Source organism: Tiliqua scincoides, chromosome 16, assembly GCF_035046505.1.
Source record: "Tiliqua scincoides isolate rTilSci1 chromosome 16, rTilSci1.hap2, whole genome shotgun sequence".
Taxonomy (NCBI): domain Eukaryota; kingdom Metazoa; phylum Chordata; class Lepidosauria; order Squamata; family Scincidae; genus Tiliqua; species Tiliqua scincoides.
This window is the reverse complement of record NC_089836.1, coordinates 4,256,936-4,284,301: the sequence shown is the minus strand read 5'-3', so window position 1 is coordinate 4,284,301 and position 27,366 is coordinate 4,256,936. Positions and strand designations below refer to the sequence as shown.

The window sequence follows — 27,366 nt, the reverse complement described above, 5'->3', positions numbered from 1 at the left end:
AAGGTCTCCCCCTCCCCCTTGCATCCTTTTCTGTCCCAACCAAAACCACTCATTTGCTGTTGTTCCCTCCCCGGTCTTTGGGATGACTTTAATTCCTGTCTGGATAGCCTCTCAGCCCAAGGACATGCATGCTCATTTAGAAGCAGGAAAAGCAGCTTCCCATCCAACTAAGCTGGAAGAAAAATGCAAATGTGGTTCTGTCCTGTTCCCTGTTTATCTTTTCTGTGATGCCCAGCTGTCTCTGGATGGGAGAAGTTAAGGATTCAAGTGGGGTTGGAAGCACTGGGTCACTTGGTCATTAACTATTGGCATCCTTCAGTCTCGGAAGACTATGGTGTCACGCTCTGAATGGTGGTTCTGGAACAGAGTGTCCTCTCCAGTGCGTGAAGCCTGGGTAAAGTAGGTATGGAGGATAGACTGTTTCCCATGCAGCAAATCCCCCCTCTCCACATCGCTGAAATGGTCCAATGGAAAGGCAGAGGCCAATACGGTTGGTTCCAGCGGCGTCGCAGGAGTTGCCAGAACGTGACTGTGTTCAGCCATGAACTGCCTCAGGGACTCCGGCTCCAGATTTTGCCTTGAGGTTGACTCCTGAAGCCTTTTCCATAACTGGATGTAGCCACAAGGCAGTGGAGGTTTGGGATCAGAGTTTTCCTTCTCTCAGATGAGCTGCCTTCCCAGGCTGAGTCCCATCTACCCGGTGGCTGTTTAGTCGCCTCTTACGACAAGTACAGCCAAACTGAAGGCCTATTCTTATCCCCAGCCCCCAGGGGAATCTAATTAACTAATCTAAGACAAATCTCTTTTCCACAGAGAAGCTACTACTACTGCTCTGCTTTACAAAAAATTGCTGGTACTACACAGTGCTGACCCATGATCCCCCCCCCCCCAGGGCCTAGGTACTATCCCACGTCCCTTGTCAGAACACAAGCTACCATGTCTGTATTCTTCTTCTCTGGATCTGAAAAGGAAGAAACAAATGGAGAGAAACAGGAATTGTGGAGGATAGGAGAGTTCTGACACTCTAGCTCATTGTCTTCTGCTTTATACTTCCTTTCCCCTGTCAAATTCAGGGAGAAACAGCAGCAGAGGGAGTGACTGGTGTGTAAGTGGGGAGATGTTTGGTACAGCAAGGCACCACTCAAGGACATTTAGCACACTGCCTCAGGAGGTCTTGGGACAGCCCTACTATCCCTTGAGATCCCTTGGCAAGCTGCTATTGTCTCCGCCTTAGCCCCACTTCTATAAAATAAGGATGGTGATCACTCATCAGTATCTTAAATACTATAGTACAGACAATTGAAATGACTTATGCAGAGCACTTGAAATGTGCTATATAAATGCTAAGTTTTTTTTAAAAAGTTTGACTAACCCTGAAAAAAACAACTCTCAACACTGATCTTGCTGCGGTGGTGGGCTTTTTCGGAGTAGCAGCAGAAGGTAACCTAATACAGTGAAGGAGGAGGGGGAGAAAAGGCAGAGATCACAGCAGAATGCAGAGATGAGAAAATGGCTAAATTGCAGGAAGCCCAAGAGCAGCGGAGGTTTGCAGAGTGGAGAACATGAGAAGGGTAATAAAGGCCAGCTGGAGGTTCCATGGCTTGAACTGGGAGAGATGGAAGCCCGAAACATAGTCGGCAGAAGGTCCTGTTCCATTGTTCAGAGAAAGGGAAGAACATCAGGCTCCTGGTGATTGACCAGCCTGACCAATCCAGAGTCACACAGTCAGTCAAACATCATAACTGATATTTTACACTTCTTCGCAGAGTTAGGTCTGGGCACACACAGTCTCAGGAAGCCTGCAAGGCTCAATCCCAGTCTAACTAGACGTGGCAGATACATGTGAAAACAGCTCTGAGAGCTACACTTTGGGGGGGGGGGGGAACAGCAGGCATGGATATGAATTGGGGTCATGGCATGGGGGATCTGAGTTATCCTTTCCCCCTACACTTTGACCCTGGTTCAAAACGCAGGCATGCAGGTGCAAAGGACAGGGCACCCTCATCAGTTCATTGTTCCCCCCCTCCCGCTACTTGCCACTCCAAGCAGGTACTTCAGTGCCAGCCCTGCTGCACCTGTGCCAAGGCCTCAGTAAAAACCAAAGATAAAAGGCAGGTTTCTGCAACTAATTTTAGCAGAAGAAAACAGAATGCCCCAGATGCATCTCTGAGGTCTCATTCGGCCTTCAGATCATGAGGTTTCTAGTGCAAGTTCTGGTGTAGAAGCAACTGATGTAGAGAGACGGCTGCAGAGTTTCGACGTGAGGGCCAGACGGGCAACTCTTAGGAGCACGTGACCACTGCAGGGAAATAGCAAGAGGACTGTCAAGGTGATGGGATAGAAACTCCCCCTTCAACTCTACTGGCTGGACCATGGAATGGTATAATCACAAGACAGAAGTCTCCCATGTCTTATCCTAATACTGTTAAGGATAAAACTGCACCGCTGTAGGTAGCAAAGGCCGAAAGTGAATTGCTTGTTTATGTATTTTTAATGCAAGCCCGCTTGCTCTAGCAATGACACAGCAAGGGCTGAAAGCTGCCAGTTGGACACGGAAAGTTCCAAGTTGGATGCGTGAGGAGAGCTGCAGCAGGGCGCCAAGGAAGGTTTGCAGGGACAAGGGCAATACAACACCTGTTTCTACAAGTCAGCATTTCAGAGGCTGGGCGACAGCAAGAGGGGCAGGCGGGTGCCAAGCCTGTGTTCAGAGGGATGGGGAGCTGAGTCACCGTTTTTAGATGCGGAGCAATGACGAGAATGTCACCATCCGCCCTCTCTGTAGACCAGGCACAAACTCTGGGCCTTACTTTTGTCCACCACCACCCCCTCCTCCATTGCTCTTGTGGGTAAATCACCTCCCTTCACAATACTGCAAGAATCCAGCCCTTCCTTTCTGACCCTCAGCAAAGACTAATTCACTTCTGGTTTTCTCTTGCCTTGACTACTGCACCGAGTCCCCTACTGGCTCATCTCAACTGGCTCACGTCCACCCAGCATCTCTGATGCTACAGACCATGTCATGGCCTTCCTTATATTATGTCACTGGCTTCTGTCTGCTCCCAGATCTAGCACTTGCTGCCCAGTGGCGTCCCTGGCATTAGAGACAGGGGGCCATGTGGGTGGCGAAGCATCATGGGATGCTCAGAAAGCTTTCTGAGCCTCTGGAGGGCCCAGTTTTGTCTGGGGCCTCTGGAGGGTAGTTTCGTCTGGGCTATTACTCCCAATTACATAGTGGAATGGCAGTCATGGGATCTCCATGAGGCAGATATCAGCCCTCTATTTAGTGAACTCACCACTTCTCTGTCAGAGTCTGTAATGAGACTCTGCCCTGGCTACCATCCCCAGCCCAGCCAGGTCCAAACATGTTTCACTTCAGAGACAGAACTACGGCAAACACCTTCAAACAATTTCTTGAGCCTGCTTCAATGTTCTCATAGACCCGTGCAGGTGAACCAGTTCATATAAAGAAATGATTAGGAGCCAGAACAGCTGGTTTCTATTTGAGTACCCATTTCTCTAAAAGTAGTTTTTCCCCTCACTAACATCTCAATGAATTCTATGTTGTAAGAAAAGCTGCGTAGCCTGAAGGAAGAGCAAGATCTCTTTTGGGCCTCTTAAAAATGATAAATCTGCTGCCAGCTTCTCAGTAATATCCTCTGTGCCAAGAATTATTTGGAAATGTCTACGTGTGGCTTATTATTTTGAGGGCCACAAGTGGGATCATACAGCCTAAATACATGAGGAAGAGTCTCCATGGCTAGCTGAAAATATCCTGGTGCCTGAGGAGATGTGCAAAGTGCTTCCCACCCACCCCCACACTCAGCAGTGTGCCATCTACTGCCACCCCTGGGCTTGGAGCCAAAGAGTGCTGGGGCACACCTGGCAGAATTTTTGACCTCTCTTTTCCAAATGGAAGATCTTCCTGCCGTATCAAACTGTGCTTCAAAGTTTTCCCAAAGTCTGAAAAGCAGTTCTGTGATATGACATGAGGATCTGTCACTCAAAAGGAAGATGTCAAAAATGCAGCTGGGCATGCCCAAGCAACTCTTTGGATCCAAACTCTGTTCCCCCTGCAGCCTGAGCTATGTATCTCTGGCATAGCTTGTCACACACACATGTGCATCCACACTGCAACTTGCTACTTTGTGCTAAACCCTATTTCTGCAACAAACTACCAAACAGAGAATTCAGCAGTTGCTTAAGGTCTCAGACACTTAGCGGTAATAATAAGCACAAAGTCCATTTTGGAAAGATGGCGACACTCGTGTTGATGCTGCTGGAACCACCTCAGGTGCCCCCAAAGAACCGTTTGGACCTGCTCTTGTTGTCTTGATTTGACCAACTTGATTCAACAATTGCGCAACTATCGCGCACACACAAACCAGTCATGCCAGCAATGGGGATGCTGTCTGGAAACCTTATTAAGTGCACCGAACCAACAACAGAGGTGTAACACCTGTATTGCTTAAAGGGTAAAACTTTCCATTGTGGTCTAGCTGCTCCAGAAAATAAATTTAAATAAAAAATATATTTAAAAATAAATGCTCATAAAGAGCCTTATACTCAAAGTGAAAAGGAAGGAACTACACTGCAGTTTTTAGCACCAAATTCCTGCTATAAGGAGCCCTGAATGCCCCAACATTGCTACCTGGAGTCAAGCGAACCACTTCCACAGTGCATCACGGAACTGTTGTTCCTACTTGAAATCTCTTCTCCCACTCTGCTTGCCATTAGAAAAACGCATTGCACAAGTTGGAAAGCTGATAGTGGCTTCATTCCAAGAGGCACGATTGATGGCCGTGCCATGGAACTGTTTGCTCTCACTGCAATTGATGGGTATTTAATGAGTCCCGTGGGACGGGTGCATTTGAAGAGAATCCTTTCCTCCCAATCCCTGGAGGAAGTCTGTTTTTTAATCTGATCTTGGGAAAACATAAATAAAGATTCCCACTACCACCATCGCTCAATCCTGTGCCCCTCGCTGTCAGACTCAACCCGTGGTTTAAATGCAGCACTTTGGCAGTTCTCTCTTTCAGGATTAATTCCACCTCAATGTGATTCTCTGCAAAAGTTTTGACAAAACTGGCAACGCTTGAAAGTAACCTCACCAGTGTGTCTGCCAAGATTTTTTTTTTTGCTTAGTTTTTTTTGGGAGGGGGGAGAAATATCAGCGGACATTGCATGTGGGTTCTCTGAGTTACAGCTTTGTCTTTGAAAACCTCTAAAAAAGGAAGACAGGGAGCTTCTCTGACTCAGTCACGTCAAAGAAAACCATCTCAGGCCGGCTTCTTATTCATACCATTTGTAAAGAACTTTCAATGCATAATGTTTCTTTGTGATCCTTTTTACATTTCTCCCAAGAACACCCATTATGAAGTAGGTGATTATTTCCATTTTGCAAATTAGGAATCCTATTTGAGAGCAGAAGGAAGATTTTAAGTATTTAAACAGGAAATGTCAAGACCTCAAAGCACTTCTAATGTACTATCTCAATAAATACATTTATTTTAAATACATTTATTTTACGTTTACATTACATACAATACATTATGTCACATTACGTAAAATAAATACATTTATTTTAAGGACTTTTAAAGCCCTTTACGGCTCGGGTCCGGGGTATTTGAGGGACCGCCTCCTTCCCTACAATCCTGCCTGTGCTCTTAGATCATCTGGGGGGGGCCCTTTAGACTGTGCCGCCACTAAGAGATGTGAGAGGGGTGGCGGCCAGGAAGAGGGCCTTCTCGGTGGTGGCCCCCGAACTGTGGAATACCCTCCCCTTAGAACTGAGAACTTCTCCCTCGTTACTAACATTTCGGCGTGGACTGAAGACCTTTTTATTTCAAAAAGCTTTTAATTGTTGACAGGCTGGCTGGCATTCTTGTTTTTTATATGAAAATCCACGGGGTTTGTTTGTTTGTTTGTTTTTAGATTTTTTTAATTATTGTAAATTGTTTTTTAATGTTGTATTTTTAAGGTGTTTGTAAGCCGCCTTGTGTGCCCGTTGGGCAAAAAGGCGGGGTATAAATTATAATAATAATAATAATAATAATAATAATAATAATAATAATAATAATAATAATAATAATAATAAATTCCTGCACCAATACCAAGTGCTACCTGGTCACCTCTTCTGGTCACCTCTTCTGTTCCTCTTTCCCCCACCTCAATTTGAAAATGACAAGAGGAACAGGGCAAAAGAGGGCGCATGGAGGGATCTCCTCCACAGATACCCTTCTGCTCCATATCCTTTTCTTTTCAAATCAAGGGACTGGGAGGACAACAGTGGAGGTAGGCAGGAATCCATGCCATTCTGTCACCTATGGCAATTTCCTCAGTTGGCCTTATGAATGAGCCAGGCCTGATCATTTCAGGCCCACCAGGTTTTTTAATTCTTTTGAATGCTTTTAAATTTTAAATTCTCCTGAATTTAGGTTTCAATATTCTTTATTTTTGCAAAAAGCAGCAGAATGGCCACATAGCATGTATGGATAACCATGGAGCGCTAGCAAATGGCCTTGGAAGGAGTTTAATAAAGAGGGATAAGAAGTCACACTAGGGCTACCCAGGATATTTTTCAAACTGGCCTTGGCAGCTAAAACATTGCTTTTGTTATTTAGAAAGAAAGAAAGAAAGAAAGAAAGAAAGAAAGAAAGAAAGAAAGAAAGAAAGAAAGAAAGAAAGAAAGAAAGAAAGAAAGAAAGAAAGAAAGAAAGAAAGAAAGAAAGAAAGAAAGAAAGAAAGAAAGAAAGAAAGAAAGAAAGAAAGAAAGAAAGAAAGAAAGAAAGAAAGAAAGAAAGAAAGAAAGAAAGAAAGAAAGAAAGAAAGAAAGAAAGAAAGAAAGAAAGAAAGAAAGAAATTCAGGAACACAGATTCCATAACAGATTCGGCACAAATGGAATAGAATTGTCAGAATGGATCATCCTTAATGATGTGCTGGCAAGATGCCTCACTCTCGATCCCAGATAGAGAGAAGCTGGTGATCATCATGACAGATATGCATTTTTCCCTGGGCTTGCACCACTTCATTTTAAATAAATTATCACCCACCAATTAGCATTATTTACATGGAAGAAGTCTTTCAAAAAGACATTTACCAACATGCTTCCCAAGTAATGGATTGTGGAACACGGGAAAGGTTAAGGACAGGGAGTTACTGGGCCAGTATGATACATCAGCATAAACATTAGCACGTTTGCAGTGCGGGGAAGAACTCTGGGGCTTTTATCCCGAAATGCAGGAAGGCCTGTAATTGTGTTCATTGGCCAGATTCAAATTGGGCACTTGTAAGAGTCTCTTTACATTAAGTGCTTGGACATACATCACTGCCTCCAGCTATTGATGAAATTGTATTACGACTCAAGGGCCAGTCACAATTTGGCAACAAAATGGCAAAAGGATCTCTACGGAACAAACCCAGCAGTGGCAGGTAACAGAACTTTGGCCATCAGTCTCCAGGTATTGACAAAATGTTGGCGAACGGAGAGACTTCCAGAGCTTTCTCCACATCTTCTACTGTTTACCACAAGGTCTGTAAGATGTCTCCTCCAAGACTGTCTTTGCAGCTTGACCTTATGCAGGTCAGGCTGCAAAGTTTACCTGGATGCAACTTAATTTCATAGAGAACTTCCTGACTGGTAATTATGCTGTATGGTGCTTACCCCCAGGAAAGTATTCACAGGACTGGAACTAGAAAAGCTGCAGAAGACAGCGACCAAAATGATGTGTGGGCTGGGGCATCTCCCTAATGAGGAAAGGCTACCACATTTGGGGCTCTTCAGTCTAGAAAAATAGATGCCTGGGGACGACAATGACACACATGATTGAGACATACAAAATTATTCAGGGGGATGGATAGGGTGGATAGAGTGGTGTTCTTTTTCCTCTCACACAACACCAGAACCAGGGGATATCCACTCAAATTGAGTGTTGGGAAAGTTAGAACAGACCAAAGAAAATATTTCTGGGTCCAGCGTGTCATTAATCTGTGGAACTCCTTGCCACAGGATGTGGTGATGGTGACTGACCTAGATGCCATTAAAAGAGGATTGGACAAATTTCTGGAGGAAAAGTCCATCATAGGTTACAAGCTATGATGGGTATGTGCAACCTCCTGGTTTCAGAAATAGGCTCCCTCAGAACACCAAATGCAAGGGAGTGGCAGCAAGACAGAGGTCTTTTGTTGCTCCCTTGTGTGCTCTGTTGTTGTCTTCTGTGTTCCTGGAGGCATCTGGTGGGCCACTGTGAAATATAAGAAACTGGACTAGATGGGTCTTTGGCCTGATCCAGTGGAGCTCTTTACATTCTTATGATTGTAGGCTTAGCTAACTATGCAACACCAGCTCACCACACCGGATGGGTTCTGGCCTAGCTCATATGCAGATGCATGAAGAGCACAGTCAGGTGAAGGCACAGGGGAAAAATGTAGGTTAGGAGCATGTGTGTGAATGCAGAAGAAAGAATGCTTCACAGCTGCAGAACAGATTAGGAGGAGGTGGGGGAGAGCTGTGCAGCAAGATGCAAAACCAAAAATAGTTTGCTGAATAATTTATTCTAATTAATTAATCCTTGATCTGATAAATGCTTGGGCTGCCAGGGCTGTGTTGCTGCCGCGATCATCATCAGTATTCCCCCAAGCCTGTACCTGCTGAGAGTTTTGTAGTACTAATAAAACAACACTGAGCTCTCTTTCTCATGGGGTTACTTAATTGTGGAGTAATTTTTCTTTTTTTATGAAAGAAGGAAAATCTAGGGAGAGCACACACAATAGCTTAAGAAAGGCATGAAGACAAATCTTAATAATTAGTCTGTAATGGATTGGCCTCTTTCTCATCGGATTTCTCATAACCAGAGCCATGTGTCCTGTGTCCACCCCATTAACTTCAATTACTCTTGATTAAATCTTTGGTGATGGAACCTGCCCAGGCGACTTGAAGATCTACCTGACATTAACCAGGGGAGAAAATTATGCGAGCGAGTATGTGATTATGGAGAAGGAAGAGGGAGGGGCTGTGTTTCGCCTTTTCCACCTCAACTGCTGATTGATCTCAATTCGAAAGGAAAGAGTTCTCAGGACCCTTCCTTCCCTTTATCTCAGAAGGTTAACAGCATCCATCTCCTTGGCTTCCTCCCCTCTGGTCTGACGCAGTCATCACACGGCTGCTAGCCAACAAGGGCTTTCTCGTTTCTATTCCTGTCCTAGGTTCTGTGCATCTCCAGTTACCCATTGGATCAATAGGAACAGGATGGGAGCAAAGGCAGGAGAAGAAAAAGAATATGAAAGGGAGGAAAGAGAAAAGGATGCATACAACAGAAAGTGCCCACTCCAGAAAGTGAGCCCGCTGGCACCAGTGCAGCTCAAGGGGGTAAGGCATGAACTAAGGACTAGTCTAGGACCAGCCCAAGACCTCCAAGTGTCTGAAGTGACACATGCCAATTGTCACCCCCGGGTACCTGGCAGCAAACAGACACTCTAGCACATTACTCCTTGCTCCACCTTTTCCACTTTGTTCCCCATCTTCCCTTTTGGAATCCAGGAAGGGAGAAGAAAAGGAGCAGTGGTGACAGGCTGGTGAACCATTTCAGGGTCCTATCCTGTCCAGCTTTCCAGCACTGATGTAGCTGTGCCAATGGGGCATGCACTGCATCTTGCAGTGGGGGGGGGCAGTCATGGAGGACTCCTCAAAGTAAGGGAACGCTGGATAGAACTGGGCCCTCAGACAGCCTTATGCATGGACTGACCCTAAGCAAGCCATTTTTGCTGGCTTAGTGCTTTCACACAGTAAGGCAGGGGTCTCCAATCCCCAGCCCAGGGGCCAAATGTGGCCCGCGACAAGCCTCTATCCAGCCTACAGCCAGCCTCTTGTCCCCTGAAAGCCACTAAACTGTACATGACCAGAGCTATGCTATGGTTGTGTCTTGAGGGTGTTCTGAGGGCCAGGGAGGTTGAATGAATGAGCCCATTGATTCATTTATTCACTCATCTAAGTTCCATCTCTAATTTATTTATTTAAATTTTATATTTAAAAAATTTTTTCCAGCCCTCGAACACCACACCAGATATTTGATGCGGCCCTCTGGTCAAAAAGTTTGGAGACCCCTGCAGTAAGGGAACACTCTAAGAGCACAGCCCTAATCAACTTTCCAGCACTGGCATAGCTGTGCCAGTTGGGCATGTGCTGCATCCTGCAGTTGGGGGACATTCACGAAGGCCGCCTCAAGATAAGGCAATGTTTGTTCCCTTAGAGTTGCATTGCCCTTACCTTGGTGCTGAAAAGTTGGTTAGGATTGCACCCTAACAGTGAAGTGAAGGAAACCAGACATAGAAATGTCATAAAGGAAACCTTTATCACTTTTGCAATACAGGTGCAAGACAATAAGTAACAGGCAGAGCAGCAGAACTGTTTTTGCAAGGTGTGCCCTCAGGTGCTTCTCACTCATGTTATGCTGGAGATGGGCTACAGATACCCGCTGGGAGCTTTTTACTTTCCTCTAGCAAGCTGTCTCCAGAACATGCTTGGAGGTACATGCAGCAGTTCCCTCCAGCAAATTTTGTTGCCAGTACAGAAGCCAATCGTGGGGGAGTTCTCACATTTTGGCAACTCTTGCCTAGCTTGTCTTGCCAATGAAGCATTGCTGACCTGAGCTGACTTGAGTAGATTAACTACAAGCTCTCTGATGTATTCAGCTTATGGGGTAGGCAAGCTCTCCCTGCCAAGGGGATTACATTTTATCAGAGTTACAGAATCAACAACCAATATCTATTGGTATAGAACGGATGTCCAAATTCCCATGTTGCACAGGGTGCATTCAGACAACCAGGAGCCTGTCACTTCCTGTGATTCTTGTAACAGTGTGAAGTACAGTGGTTGTCAATATCAGCCTTCTGCAGCTTTCCTATTTTAGACAGAGCAGCAGAGTCAAAAGCAAGGATTCGGACCTTGGACAGCTCCGAGGGAAGGCAGGAATTCAGACAGGGTAGTAGACTAATAAGGGGGGTCAGAATTTCAGACAGATCCAAGAGGAGACATGAACAGATTTGACTGGATCCAGATTTCAGGCTTAGAGATTCCATCAAGGATCTAGAACCCCCTAAAGGTATAGATACCTGATACAACAAGTAGGTGGTTGGCTCTGTCTTTTTCCCCGAGGAAATTTCCTTCGCTTTAAACAGCACTTTGATTTTGAAGGCATTTGCTCCAATAGCAACAGAGGGGGACTGTGACTCAATTGCTGTGCGATGTGCCATGTTTCTATGCTTTAGGGTTCTTTAGCATTTTCCCGTGAAGCAGTATTAAGAAAAATCCTCCCCTCAAAGTTGCTATTTGCCCCTAGAGATCAGTTGCATCGGTAGGGCCAGCGGAGCAGAAAAGCCACCGCTTCCTTCTGCCAATGGCCACAGGCATCCAGTCATAAGACTCTTGCCATTTTCAGAGCCTGAAAAGACAAGGAACCAAACATGCAACACTTTCCCTCCTCTGCCAACAGAACTGTAGTTCCCGCTGGTCATTCACAGTCCAATCCGTTCTCTGTCATACCCTGCTATGCAGGCCCTGGGAGGTATATATAACAAATTACTGTGTCTTTTTTCTTAATTAAAAACAAAATAAGAAAAGTACGGGAATATAAATCAAATAATAATTTCATTAAGGTTAGAGTCTGTCACGCTCTGCTTTCGTTTCTGGTATGCCCTGTACTGAAGTCAATGCTGCTGAATGGCAAATATTGAGGAAAAAGTAGCCAGGCAGCCCAATCCTAACCCACGCTGGAATGGGGAGGCTGGCTGGCCTGACCCATATCCAATGCAGGGCTACTTGCCGCTCAGCCAGGGGCAAAGGGAATTCATTCCCCTTACCCCAGGTGGGCCAAGGCCAGCTAAGGGGTTAGGATCTGGTACAAGTGCTAGTTCCTGGCCCCTTCCCTTAGCTGGGCTTGGCCCACCCACAGATCCACCTGCCACCACCCTCCCCAAGCCCCTGTGCCAGCCTGACTCGGCCGGCACAAATTTACTGGTCTGCCAGACTTACCAGTCTGCCTTTGGGTCTCACGTTTGCCTCCAACCATGCGCCAGCCTCCTTCCTCAAACGGTGGCGCGAAAGTGCTTTATGGCACTTTCGCAACATCTCTGGGACAATGCAAGGGACGTGTGCTGGCCCATCAAAGGGTCAGGATTGCACCCTTACTCACATTCATGCTTTCTCTCCAACACTAACACACATGGCTGGCCAAAGGCTTTCTGGGGCCTAAGGCAGCATACCAAAGGAACAGGGATCAGAACCGAAGAGAAATGGAACAGAATAGACTGCTTTATGTGACAATTCTAGGAACTGAGATCTCCTAGGTGCAAGCATCCCTCTGTTTCTTTCTTACATCCTTCCTATCCTTCCTCCACTCCTGCTTCTGGGATAATTTAGTGTTGATGTCATCACTGACATAAGATTGCAGAGATGTGACCCCAGTTGGAGTCTCGCAGTGGCTGACACACTCAGCCACAGTTATGTTGAATGTGGGTGACTCTAGGTTATGCCTTGAGCTTCATGGCTTTCACCATTAGCTTCACATGACATGCTGCTGCACACTGCTCTAAGCACAGTCACAACTCCACATTTCTTTAGGCCTGACATATTTTATGGACAAAAATAGGGTCAAAAAAAGTAGGGTCCATGTGGCACCGTAACAGCCATACTGTGTACATAATATTCTTGGGTTCCCCCATACATTTGCTAGCCAGAAATTATGATCTATTTTATAAGGCAAGCATTTGAACCCAATTTGCCCTTTGCCTGCAATATTATAAAAACCTACCCAGACCAAGCAAATCAATAGACCACCTACAATTGCTCCTGCTGTTGAGCTGTGCAGGAAGTACTTATTGTGTCTGCTAATTAATTACTGTGGCTTTGTCACTGCTGTGGAGGAAGGGCTGGTAGGTCCCAAGCTGAGTAAACCCAAGAAAGGTTGTAGTGGTTGAAGCCCAACAGTAGCTTTCAGATAGGAGGAGCAGCCAGTTGGAGAGAGGAGTGGAAGTGAAAACTTAACCAGTTTGAGAGGAAGGGGGAAATTATTGTGATCAACATAAAAAGAGCTAAAGAATTTAGGCCCAAATCCTAACCAACTTTCGAGTGTTGACATAGCTGTGCCAATGGGGCATGTGTTGCATCCTCCAGGTGGGTGGCTGTCATGGAGAATTCCTCAAGGGAAGGGAATGTTTGTTCCCTTACCTCGGAGCTGCATTGCCCTTACTTTGCTGGTGGAACATGTGCCCTTAATGCAGGGGTTCCCAAACCTTTTTGACTGGCGGCTCCCTTGACCTACTGGGCCAGTTGGTTTCCAAGAGACTGGTGGGGAAGTGGAACAACCTGAGGGCATATGCACTGGAGAACTGCAAGTTGGTGGTAGTGGTTAAACAGCATATCCCTCTTATTGTTCTCTGCCAATTCCCCGCCCCCCATCACATTACCTCTGCGCATATGGGTTCAGGAACATGGAACTACTACAGCAATGTGTCATTGTACCTCAGAAACAGAAAAGTATAGAAATCTCTTCCCAACACGCATAGATGCTTCTTAAGTAACTGAGGGTGGGTAGGGTTATCTCCCCTCCACATTTCTAATTTTCCCCCATTCCTGCTCTCGCACATGCTGAATGCACAAACCAAATGGGAAAGGAGCCGTCTCGGCATTTTTCCACCTTACTTTGCTTTTTTTGGTTAAGGTCATCGCATAACATATGGTATGCTAACAGAGTGGAGAAAGAAAAGTAGGAATCAGAGAAGTATGGGGGGATGATGGTAGAAGGAAGTGTTTCCCACGGGATGGAGCCGTATGGTTGCCCTCATCATACTGAACCCAGGTGGGCTCCATGCGACAGGCTGGGTGTCGCACAAATGGCTTATCCGTATAAACTGGGGATAGGCTACTATGCTGGGGATAGGCTGCTATGCGTCACCAGCGCAACGGAGTTTGTGCATTTCATCTTCCTTCCTCTCCAAAAATTCTCCTTGCATCCTTAATCTTCTTGAATTATAAAATGTGTTTACGCACATGCTGGAATGAGGAAGAAGGAGAACACTAGAAAAAAAAGCACGGGTCCTTTCACAAATTGTTGCACCTTCCCAACCTTAAATTGCCTAACTAGCTCAAGCAACTAATCCCATCTCCCTGCCCCTCTCCTCAGTTCTGCTCCTGCATTTCAAAATGACACCTCAACAATCCATGGCTCCTGGGGGCCACTGGTTCCCCCCCCCACTGTCTGGGCTCCTTCCCCTTTTCCTTTTAATTCGCAAGGGTATCCACAATCCTAGGGGGCATCTCAATTATGCAGAAACCACCACATTGTTTTGTGGTGACCCTATTTTGCTTACAAACCAGTGATTTGGTCAACCACCTGGGTTAGCTATTAGAATGAATGAATGAATGAATTGAAATTGACGCCCACCAGGGCACCTGGCTAGCAGCACAATCCTCCCCTCTTGTTCACAGCCTTTGCTTTCTACTGTTCAAGTCTGCTGCTGTCCCCATATATAGAGAGAGGACAGCCAGCACACAGGACTCCATACTTCCCATGGAAGAAAAAGAAGGCTGTTCACACAGCCCCTGCCCCACAGATGATGCAGAACCAAGAGATGCAAGCCCAGAACTGGGTTTACCAATACGGTGCTTAGTAGGGACATATTAAGGCTTACCAGCGAAGGAGTGACAAGCCAGCAGCAACCAAACAAACCAGGAGCAATAAATGCAAGTTTCTATTTAAAGAAGAAAGAGGCAGAAATGTTGCACCCAAGTGCAAACTGGGGGAAGGCACCAGGGCAAGCAGCATCAGATTCCGGACACTACGGAGATGGGCCTCCAACTCCCCTAACCTACTAACCAAAGAAAACTTGGGAGGTGTACACATTAGGAGATATTTTAGAAGGTTGCAGGCACCTAATTTTTCATCCTTGTATGAAGCCTGCAGCTGTTCCTACCTGCCTCTTTTGGGGGGGGGGGGGAGCAGACATGGAAAGGAGGCGTCATTTGGTCGGCTCTGACAAATTAGTGTTTTAGAAGCATCAGCCAAATGAAAAATGTCATAATTTGACTTTCATGGGAAATTCTGACTTTGCATCCCAATTTTCAGCTTGAAAAATGCAGAGTTAAAATGAAACACTCTCCCTCTTGGGACGGTAATTTGATTCGGGAACTGTCGCTTGTCAGCACAGCCTCCAGCTGCACGCCAGAAGAACGGCAACACAGGACATTATGTGGTGTATGTGTGTGTGTGTGTGCCCGCGCTCTTAGTTGGCAACCATATTAGCAAAGAGAAGAGGAGGAGGAGCTCCAGGGAAAGAAATGCTTGGAGGGGCTTAGCTGAAGTTGGCTTAATATGCAGACATCGCTTGTCTCAAGGGTAAAGAAGTCTTTTGGTATAAAGGCTGCTTCCATAAAATATATATACAGGTTGAATATCCCTTATCCGGACTGCTTGGGACAGGAAGGCATCTAGATCTCAGATTTGTCAGGATTCCAGAATAATCTCATAACCGTAATGAGAAAAGCTTCTTCTGGCTCTTTTCTCTGTTCCCCATGCAGGTGTCTGGACGTTTTTCAACCATATCTGTGCCAGTTTTTACCCTGCACATGCTCGATCTCATCTGATCTCGGAAGCTAAGCAGGGTCAGGCCTGGTTAGTACTTGGATGGGAGACCGCCTGGGAATACCGGGTGCTGTAGGCTTAGACCATAGTCTTTCCAGACTGAAGGTTGCCAACCACTGTGCGAGTTCACACTTGCATATATTTTTTCCCAAACAGAGCATATTTTTAAAAAAGCAAGCATGCAAAGACTGACCCATCCATGAGGCTGAGTGAGGTGGTTGCCTCGTGTGGTGGGTGAGCAAGGGGGTGCCCATTACCTGCCCCCATCACTCTCCTACTTCCTGGTTTTGGAAAGGAAAAGGGGAACAGGATAGAAGAGGAAAAGAAGAGAGTGACAGGCCATTGACGCTCTAAGATGCAAAGCATCTTGGTACGTGAAACACAGCCTCCCCCACTTGGTGATACGCCAGATGATGCCTCTGTCATTCTTCTTTGAAAAATGAAGAGAGGATGGAGTGAAAGAGGACGTGCAGAGGAGAGGAGAAGTGCCCATCAGCCTCTCCCGCAGTTCTTCTGCCATCCAGTTGTTCTCTTCCTTTTCAAATGCTAGCAGAGGCAGCAGCTCATGCTCTGCCAGGAAGGCCCCATATTCTAGACTGTAAGTGTTGGGTTCTTACACTTGGGGGAGGCTTGTCCTTCCACGGAGCATTTGGAGGTGAACACATTGAATTGGGGGTTTCCCAGCCTCAGCACATCACTGCTTCAACTCTCTAAACCAACTCCACTGCTCCGACTCTCTCTACAGTTGGAGATGAGAAATCAAATTACTGAACAATACCAAAACATTGGCATGTGTATACACAAAGTGACACACACACACACACACACCCCTTACTGCTCCAGTATGGAAAACAACTTGATTTGGGAGCAGAAAAGAGTAATATGTGATTGAACCATTAAATTTAGCACGTGTAGTTCTCTACCACAGAATGCCTGGGCCACCTCCCAATCTTCCAGGAAAAGATATGGACCCAGGAAAAAAACGAGTTTAGGGTACCTGCCAGTGACCTCGATGTTGGAGACAGCATAGAAGTATTTGTACAAGTTCTCCCTCTGCACGTAGGTACCCCCTAAGGCTGGTCTTAGGAGCCTCATCCGCAAGTCTGTCACGGTGAAGAAGTCCTTCAGGCCCTTGGCACTCTCTAGTCTTGTGTAAAGGTTGTCCGTGTTCCTGAGGTCCGGGCCAGCAAAAATGGCGAAACGGTCCCTCACTTCAAAGCGCACGTTCTTCTCCTTCTTGGAGCCTGCCCAGCGGGAATACTCCTCGGTGCAGATGACCCTGTTGGCGCTGGTGATGGAGAGGTCCCTGACCCTCCGTGCTAGCATGCCAAAGGCTTCCATGCAATCATCGGCATAGTACTGATAAGGGTGCCAAGTCCTTCCATTGTCCAAGGACTTCTCCAGCATCATGATAGTGGGGCGGCCATATTCAAAAGTCATGATGATGTCATCTGTCAGCTCGATACTCTTGTTCCAAGAAAGCGTGATGTTGGCCAGCAGAGGTTCTGGGTAGCGGCTCCACGTTACACTCTGCCAGTAAGTTGCCAGGCCTTCGTCTTCCTTGTCAAACATCAGCTTGGGTGGATGGGCGAGGTCAGGGTTGGAAGCATCACACTCATCACTGCACATGTAGGGGTTCTCCTGAAAGAAGAACAACAGCAATAAGTGGAGAAAGGGAGTATAATGTATTACTCTGCAGTTGCACTGGTGATAGAATCATAGAATCAGAGTTGGAAGGGACTTCCAAGATCACTGAGCCCAACCTCCTGCCAATGCAAGCTATCCACAACTATAGCATTTCCAATAGCTGGCTATCCAGCCTCTGTTTTAAAGACTGCCTCCTTCCAAGGCATTACTTAAAGTTGAAGTTTGTAGTTAAAGGCAAAACAAAATTACAGGGGGTGCCTTGCTATCAGTGGGGGTTCTGTTCCAGGGAAAACTGTATTGTTTCGGGCAAAACCAGAGGTGATGTTCTCAGGCCCTCAGAAGACCTCAGAAGGCATTCTGAGGGTCAGGGAGGCCAAGCGCGGCCTGCACCCCGACCAGAGCACAGGTCTGAACCTGTTGGGAGGTTAGAGATTGCACCTCAACGTGGTCAGAGGACCCGCACTAAGTCAAATCCATGGATTAAAAATCCACAGATGACTAGATTAGACCTGTATTAGCTAAATGAGACCATTTTACTCAGAACAACCCAACAGTTATGAAAGTTATACCACTGGTCTCTGATCTTGCAACCTGATCGTGCCTTCAGCAATGACCATGACAAGTATAAGCTGCTCCTGTTGCTAAGATAAGACCCTGCTACTGCTTGGAGTGAACACTTAGTGCATGGCTGAGGGCCCTTAAGAGTCTGGAGCCAGCCCTCAGTATAAGGGTTGGAGTTAAATGCCCATGCCTTTGCAGAAGTCTGGTACAAATTCTCTGGGGATCTTTAGTGCTCATTGAACACAGGCGCACAAATAAGTGTGTCAAAAGGCAATCACATCTCTTAATTAATAGATGTTTAAGATTCCTAGTGATAACTTCTAAAAGGCTGGTTCACACAAGCATGTACATTATTTGATTTCCCAGTGATTTAAGGACCTGCAGCTGAGCACTTGGCTAATATGCAAATAGCAGATTGCACAATAAAACCGTTCCTGGACTGTTTCATTTTAGACCTTCAGTGAGGTTTAATAAAGCTACGACACTAGCACTGTAACCAACGATGAAGCTGCCTTTGGAATCAGATTTTTGGTCCTTCTGGGCACATACTGTCGTACGGTGACAGACAGATGTCCTTCACAATCTCAGGCAGCCAACTCTTGAACAGCGCCAGCTCTCTGAGATCAAACAGAGATGATGCCAGGGGAGTTGTCCTGGCACTTTTTGCATGCAAAAAATATGCTTTGCCACTGTAGCTTGTGGCCCTCTGCCCACCATAAATGCAGGCTTCTTTAATTTTAAGAAAGTTAACACAGTGCTAAAAGATGGAACAAACTCATGAGTGTAATGAACAGCACGAATCATGAATGCAGCTTCTGACTCCATTTGTCATGAAATGTCATCTCACATGGTAAATGACGAGTCACTTCCCATGTCATGGAACAAGTCATAACTGCCACATCTGCGAGGTTTCCTTCCCGGTTTTCCCCTGCAGTGAGCGTGAAAGTTCTTTGAGTGCATTTCTCCCTCTTGGAGAATACTCCGTGACTTTGCCAATGCTACGACAGCCAGTCTCTCAGAAGCAGGAGAAACATCCTTTGGCTGCGTAGAGAAATCCGCTAAAATATCCATGGAAGAATTCTATGCTGTGGACTTCCAGCTGCTCAGCTAAGGCGCATGGACTTCCTCTGCCAGGAAGGTGCAAGCAGGACTGGCCTGTCAAAGAAGGGCACCGAGATGTTTGCCTGAGTGTCACCTGCCTACCTCCCCCACTCCCTGAATTTGAAAAGGAAGAGAGGAACAGATTAGGAGAAGAAATGCCCAGGAAAGGAGAGGAGTAGGCTACAGTTGCTCCAATCTACCAGTCTCCTCCACATTCACCTCTCCCGCTTCGTTCCCCATTTTCCTTTTCAAGTCCTAGGAATAAGAGGGGAGGAGTGTGAAGGCAGCGGTTGACACGTTGATGGGTAGGGGGCTGCAGTGGAGGCACCATCTCAATTGCCAGGAGGTCTTGGACTGGCCCGGGGTTCAAGTTATTTATGGGACCAACCCAAGACATTTAGGTGGCAAAGGGCCCAATTCTATGCGATTTTCCAGTGCTGATGCAACCACAAGGTAAGAGAACAAAGATTCTCTTACTTGGAGGAGGCATTCGTGATTCCTGCCCCCACTGCAGGGTGCAGCGCACACCGCCTCAGTACGACTGCATTAGCCTGGAAAGTTGGATAGGATTGGGCTCTAAGAAGTCCAAATGTCATTCTCTTACCCACACAGAATAGAATTTAGTGGGAAGCCCGATATAATCTAGAATCCAGTTTTCCAGGTGGTTGACTAGTTGCCTTCAGCAAGCCCACAATAAGGGTATGGGGACAAAAATCCTCTCCCATTGTTCCTCTCGTGCAACTGGAATTCAGAGCCACCCAATCCCTGTAGACGGAGGTTTTCATTTAGCCATCACGGCTAATAATCACTGGTAGACCTACTCTGACTGCAGATGGAGGTTGGATGGAAACACGAATACAAGGGGGGGGGGGAAGTCAGTTCATTTCAAGGAAAAGCTCCTTTAGGCCTCAACATTCATTCCTTTTAAGACCACCAGGGCTGGGCTGTTAATGGAGAGGGGGGTGCATTCTCTTTTTCAAGTTGATCAAAGCATTTTTGGTAGCTCAACCCCCCACCCATGGATTTTAAGTGAAATTATGTTATTAATGGCTAAGCTGTTGAGTATTTAAAATAATGCAGACATCTGTTCCAAACAGTAAAAGCTGCAGACAGACAGACAGAGAGAGAGAGAGAGAGAGAGAGAGAGAGAGAGAGAGCACCACCCAGCCCCCACAACCTTCTACTTTTTATCCTTGCCAGGAAAAAAAAAAAAGACAAACAATAGCAGCCCCATTAAAAGAAGACTTTCAAATGTTCTAGTGCCTTATGATGGGGAAAAGATTAGTATTTATAAAAGTGGCTGCTGTGTGGAACCCAGAGACAGATGGATGGGCTTCAAATTGGGTCAGATGAGGCCTTTTCTACAGCCACTGAAGCATCCCCTCCAATCAACTTTCTGGTACCTGCCTTTGTATTTTGTTTCATTATTATCAGACTGAGATTTATTTTATTGTTCAACACATATTTTCTAGAATCTGCTCAAGGTCTGATTCTGTCACCCTTTTCTCCTTTTTGGGAGACATTGGGGATAGCTTTATTTAAAAACTGTCAGTGTTTTTGCACAGTGGGGTATGGAGGTACAAGTGAGGCTGGAGTAGTGGTTTTGGAGTTGGAGTTAGTCCTGGAAGATCCAGGTTAAAATCCCCACTACGCCATGAAGCTTTCTGGGTGACCTTAGGCCAGTCACCCTCTCTCAGCCTCACCTACCTCACAGGGTTGTTGCGAGGACTAAAGGAGGGAACTATGTACACCACCCTGAGAGCCTTGGAGGAAGGGTGGTATAAAAATGTGAAATATAAAGGGACAGCCTTTATAACAGCCTTATAATAGCCTCCTTGCTATTCAAATTCCCATCCTAATTTTGATTCCAGAGGGAAGCACCCACCTCTGTCTCTTTGACTGCACACCCATCTCCAACTCCTAGGATGCAGAGAGGAAGCAGTGATGGAAGTAGAAGAGGAAGTGTGGAGGAGAAGAAAGTGGTGGGCTAGAGCCATGCCCAGAAAACTGCCTCCATTGCTTATTTAGTATCTCTTTGAAGGAGAGGAACAAATAGTACCTGAAAGGAAGAGGCATACACTAGTGCAGGAGAGTTGAGCTACGAACTGTGCCATCTGTGCTGTTTCTGCTAGACCCCGGGCTTGCTTTTTACATTGGCAGCAAAGGGCACAGAGATACTTGCCATATGGCTCACAGGTGAACACTCCCGCTGCATCAGCATGCCCAACGCGTGAAATCCTGCCCCTTCTCCTCTGATAGCACCCACACTGCCAGGGCTCACTCCCCATGTTGTAGCTGGCATTATAGCAAAATGGGCTGGTGCTCTGTTCTCTTGTCATTTCCTTGCCAAGGAAACAACGGGCTGGCCAGTGGTCCTCTTCCACCTACTTGAGTGGGCAGTTTGTGAGTGACTGGCAATCTAAGTCAGTGGGGGAGGGGGGTCATCCACCCAAACACTGAGTTTTGGAGCTGCCCTTATAAGCCCTTGGTTTGAACTGATCCTCTGCCTAGTCTGGAGTCAGCAGCCCTCCCCCCCCATGTCACTTTTGCACTTCAGGAGTCTTAAGGACCTTGCAGCACCCTTGAGAGCGCCTTATGCATCAGCCTGGGTGTCCTAAGACCCTGCTGCTGCCCCGATTAGTTCACATTAGTTAGATTACCTGATTAGTTTGCAAAGTCCCTGTTTTGCTGAGGACAGTAGCACGGTACTTACGTTGGGATAGAATTTCCTACAGATTGCGCAGGATGCCGCATAAAAAGGCACCACATCAACAATTCTTTACTTGTCCCTGAAACAACACAGCCCTCATCTTTTGCTGGGGGAAGGCGAGAAGCGGCAGCCATGACTGCAAGGAACCATGGTCTGCGGTTTAGCATGGCACTCAGGAAGATGGATGGGTGCTCTCCAGCCTCTTAATTCCCTTTCCCCATCCCCCGCCCTCCAGTCAATCTGTCTAACCTTGCTGCCACCACCCCAACCTCCGGCCCCCACCCCACCCCCTTCTGACCCAACCTGTGGAGTCCAAAGCTCAGACCCAGCTCGGAGGAGCAGATGGTCAGGAACGCTAATGAATCGTTCTGTGTATTTACCACGCTTGTCCCTGCTGCTGAAAGGCCTTAATAAGCAGCAGCCATAATAAATAAGGCCGGCAACCAACCCAAGCACTTTGTTTCTCTCTCACGCCCCAACTCATGTGCCTAGCCTGATCCTGAAGTGATCTTTCTCAGGACGACTGCTTGCTTCCTAGCAAATTGCCTGTGGGTTTTGCTCAGGGTTTTCTTTAAGTACACACACTAAAAGCTAGAATTCTCATTCCACTGCATCCAGTTTTTCTATTTCTCTCCTCTATGTTTAGCCAACTTCCCCAGATTAATCTGAGGATTACTGTGGGTATAAGCGCCAATAATAGGAAGCTACCTGCCCCCCAAGAGCACTTCACAATCAAGGATTAAGACTGCATATTGATGGGGCTTTGTGGACTCATCACAAATATTGTGAAATTCGTTCCCTTTTTATTTTCTATCCTTTTATCAGTGGCAGGGAATGACTTGGTTTCGCTGGGTTATGTCATGAAGCTAAATCTGTGACCCTATGTGCACTTACCTCAGTATAAGCTCTACTCAACACTGTGGAACTATTTCTGAGTAAATATGTATGAGCTGGAAGGCTTCTAAGTGTAGTCATTTAAGCTACACTGCATCAATCAACCTGCTCTTTCCTCCCAGTGACAAAGTGTGGTTGGGGTGGCCTGCCCCCAATGGCTATCTGGAGGGTTCCCAGGCTCTCTGCTCAGGGGGGTGCACAGCCCTTGCCACCAGAGTGGTAAGCACAGTGTTGAGGGACCCTCCCTCTCACCCATACCTCTGTTTGGCTCCAAATTGGAGCAATTCCAGAGGCAGGGGTGACTTGATGACGCAGCGGGGTGATATGACCGCATTATTGTGTCACCCTCCACAGGCACCAGTCAGCCCAGCAACATCACAGCTCCCTCCACACCCTAGATTCCATGAAGAAGGAAAGAGAGCAGAAGAGGAAGTGTGGAGGAGAGATCTCTAGAGTGGGGAGAAAAGAAGTGGTGCGGGTTGATACACAGCCAGATAAGGGGGTGGTATTTGGTGCATTACCTCAGACAGCTTTGGACGGTCCTTGGTTAGCCCTGGCTATTTATGTTAACATCTTATTGTCATTCACACACAAAAAGGACAAAAAGCAATCTGCAAAGCATTCTGGCCAATGTCACCCTGCATGTGCTCAATCTTGTCTGATCTTGGAAGCTAAGCAGGGTCAGGCCTGGTTAGTACTTGGATGGGAGACCGCCTGGGAATACCGGGTGCTTATACCATTATCTCGGAAGCTAAGCAGGGTCAGGCCTGGTTAGTACTTGGATGGGAGACTGCCTGGGAATACTGGGTGCTGGTAGGCTTATACCATAGTTTTTCGAGACTGAAGGTTGCCAATCAACCAGTTTTTCCTAAAAACAGTGAGCCCATTTAAAGAGCCCTCAGTAAATTTAATATATCAACTTCAGAAACAAAAACAAACACTCTCATTTCAGGCCAATTACAGCAAGGGCCTATTTAACCCCTTTTGGGGGGGGAGAAGCATGCTTTATCCCTGTCCCTCACTGATAGACTAGGCAGCTCACAAGGTTACTTGTGCTTGTACGAGCTTGATAAAGATTGTACACATTTCACATTGCCATTTATCCATTCAGTCCAGTCCGACTCTTGGCAAACTTTATCAGACTAATTTTCCACTTTTTAGATGTGATCCTGATTAAAGACTGGAAAATGATTTGCTGGACTTTGCAAAAGAAAAAAAAATGGTAAAACGAAAAATTCACCTAGACATAAAACAGCTGGATCCTGTCCCTGTTTTGTAAGTCAACTTTATTTTCCCTTTTTTGGCTACAGGAGTCAAGCTATGTTGTTGAGCTTAAGAAAGGGCAGAGTAGTTTCAGAAACCCAAAATAACATCTGTACATAATTGAATTTCATGCTCCGGGGGCATAAATTGATAACCTGACAATGATCAGGACAGAATTCCCATTGAACTGAAGACAGTCGACAACAATTAATTTTCGCTCCATTCACAGATTTAGGGAAAGGGAGCGGGTATAATTAATTTAGAGTGATTACTGCTAATAGCCAGTAAGTGGTAAAACATGTGCACAGAGACTATCAAGCAGCAGGAGAAAAAAAAATGTTGTAGAAAGATGAAGTGGCTTCTCTGAGGGTTCTCTACTCTTTCCTCTTCCATCCCACAAATCAAGCACCAAATTCATTATCAGCATGCTATATGGATGTCTGAGATTCGTAGAATGGCATATTCAGGTCCCAGGCATTAGTTCTACTACAAACTCGGAACAGAGGCCCCCTCCCCCGCCATGCACATATCACAATCCCATGTTAGCTTCTTTCAGCTTCTAATATTTTTGGCTGCACAATGTGTATTTATAGCCACCAGCACAGCATGATAGTTTGTTGACTGGTGACTGTGATCACTTTAGACATTGACAGCGCAATCCTAACCAGTGTAGCACTGGCGGAAAGAGCGCACACACTGTCGCAAATGAGTTGGAAAGCATGTTGCGACAGTGTAGATGCTCCCAGTGCTGACACAAAATCCTAATAAAGTGCCCAACGGAACTAGGTAAGCTCCCTCCAGGTGGTGGGGGGTGGCAGGGAGGCTCATCACACGTCCTCCTCAATCCACTTCCTCTTCTGCTTTGTTCCCCTCTTCTTTTTCAAATTCAAGGAGTGGTGGAGACTGCAGCTTATGCACTAGTGCAATGGTTCTCACACATTTAGCACTGGGACCGAATCTATCAGGACCCACCAGAAGTGATGTCATGATCAGAAGTTACGTCATCAAGCAGGAAAATTTTTTAACTATCTTAGGCTGCAATCCTACCCACACTTACCCAGGAGTATGTCCCATTTACTATCATTGTTCAAAGCATACACAGAGTAGCTTATCAAAAGTACAGGTCTATAACATCTCCCTAAATGCAGCCACGTACCATAGTAGCATCAAGTCTAATATATTAAAAATAAAATATTGAAATGAATGGGGACCCACCTGAAATTGGCTCACAACCCACCTAGTGGGTCCTGACCCACAGTTTGAGAAACACTGCACTAGTGAGTAAGGCGATGGTTCCCAAGGATCATAGCGCCCTTGTTTCGCAGCGGCCTCCTTTTCCCAGCTCTCCCAGTGGCTGCCATCTTGCATTGCACAAGATATTGCACGATCCAATATGGTGGCACCTAGGAGAGCTGGGAAGAAGAGGCCGCCAAGGACACCCCACGGTACCCCTGTGGGTTTGCCAAGGCACCCTCAAGCACCATGGTGCTCAGTCTGGGAACCAGCAGAGCAAGGGAGAGTGGTTTTTGGTACACCATCTCAGGCACAAGGTGGACTTGGGACAGCTCCAAGTATGACAAAAAAAAAGTACACAAAAACACTGCACCCTATTATTTCTTTTGACTCACAGTATGCATGACAATTTTCTTAAAAAAAAGATTAGATACACGGCACAAATAAGGTGAGAAAGAGAGAACACAGAGTCATCCTGAAAGAATCATATTTAGTTGGCAGCAGCACAGTCACTAAATTAGTTTTTTTTTTTTTCATAATAGCAGCAAATACACACCAGTTAGCACAAAAGCTGTCAAAATTCATTAACCCTTTAGAAAGTCATAAGGCAGCTCATGTACTGCCACCTGATCTCAAACTTAGGAGCTTGGGGTCAGGCTTAGGAGTTGAGGGGCAAGACAGTGAGAAGAGGCTGTGCAGGATTACATAAAGAACTCGGTTTGATCAGGCAGTCCTATGCGTGAATTGGATTCAAGCCCTCTCTTGCAAGGGCTTTGAAAGATTGCTGCAACCCCCCAAATGAGCTTTGCAATCCCATTGGGGTTGCAACCCACAGCTGAAAAGAGCATCACACGACCCTCTCACATACTTGAGACAGATTTATTGGCAACTAGAAGCAAACAACTGGGGATGAGAACTGCTTGGTTTGGATGCTGACCTCACCTGGATCTTTCACGCCCTTATTTGTTTCTCCTGCACTCTGTTGAATAATCACAGGAGCATCTGAAGTGATCTTAAACAGAGTTCAGACCATTGGCCCACACAGCTCAGTACTGCCTACTACACGGACTGGCAATTGAGAAGCTGTCCAGGGTTTCAGGCAGAATTTTTCTCTGTACTACCTTGGAGGTGCCAGGAACTGGAAGCTGGGACTTTCTGCATACAAAACAGGGTGCTCTCCCACACAACTATGGCCTCACCCTTAGCTGTTTGCAAGAAATAAATTGTTTACAGAAATAATGTTCTCTCCAAAAAGCCATTTCCTGTTTATTGATAAGAATGATCAGGACCACAGTAAGTGAGCCACACTGAGAAAACAGGATCATGGGGGGATGCTTGAATTCTGTCTCCCTCTCCCATTACTCTCTGCTCCTTTCCCTACTCATGCACACCTTGTGGTTTGAGGCTATCGATTGATCTCTATTTCCTCTCTCCCTATTTTTTCTCTACTGCTCCCAAGCCAAAAAGGTTCTTTGAGTCCAAGGTCACTTACAGCACCATGGTGGCAAGGAACGAAATTTTCTCAGGATGCTCTTTTCCAGTTACCATGAATCAGCAGAAAGAGACACCACTGTCTGCATGGAATAGGGTTTAGTAATCATAATCCAGGATATATGTTTGGTAAGATTTTCTATTTGTTTGTTTCTATGTTTTCTACGTCTTTGTCTTTTTCCCTTTGGCCCAGAGCAGTTTTTCTTTTATGAAGAGTGTACAGCTCATCTGAGACTCATGGTCTCCCCTGGGCCTGCCTCAATCTGCACAGAAATAGAGATACAACTGATGTTTCCAGATTCCACCGACCCGCCCCCCCTTTGCTAACTCTCCATCTTTTCTTCCTTTTCTTTTTTTAAATCTAGAAGGATTTTTATAGTACTCCATTCTAGGCAGTTTGTATTAGCAGTATGAGTAATGACACTGCAAGTCTCCTGAGATCTTAGGATTCTCAACCATGCTACAAACTTTGTAATGAATTAAGCTTCAACTTTATATAAAAAAAAATACCTGAGTGGTAAGAAATCTACTGTAATTTTCATTTTACAGCTAGCAAAAGTGCAGAGTGAGAAAGTATAAGGGTCTTGGGATAGGAAAGTAAATATCTCAGGGCCCAATCCTATCCAATTTTCCAGTGCTGGTGCAGCCATGCCAATGGGGCTTGCCCTGCATTCTGTGGTGAGGAGGCAGTCACAGAGGCCTCCTTAAGGTATGAGAATATTTGCTCCCTTACCTTGGGGTTGCATTGTGGCTGCACTGGTGCTGAAAAATTGGATAGGATTGGGCCCTCAGTGGGTGCAAAGATGAAAAGATCTTTGAAATGAAATATAAGT

The 27,366-nt window shown here is 46.1% G+C and overlaps 1 protein-coding gene and 1 pseudogene across 1 annotated transcript in view; one reads left to right on the top strand and one right to left on the bottom strand.

Moving 5' to 3' along the window:
* NTNG2 (netrin G2) overlaps positions 1-27,366 on the bottom strand; it is a 71,456-nt gene that overhangs the window by 27,879 nt on the left and 16,211 nt on the right. The window contains exon 2 of the mRNA XM_066610699.1: positions 16,631-17,274. Within this exon, the coding sequence (XP_066466796.1) occupies positions 16,631-17,274 (644 nt within the window). The remainder of the gene's footprint in view (positions 1-16,630; positions 17,275-27,366) is intronic.
* Positions 15,593-15,712, top strand: LOC136635783 (5S ribosomal RNA; annotated as a pseudogene).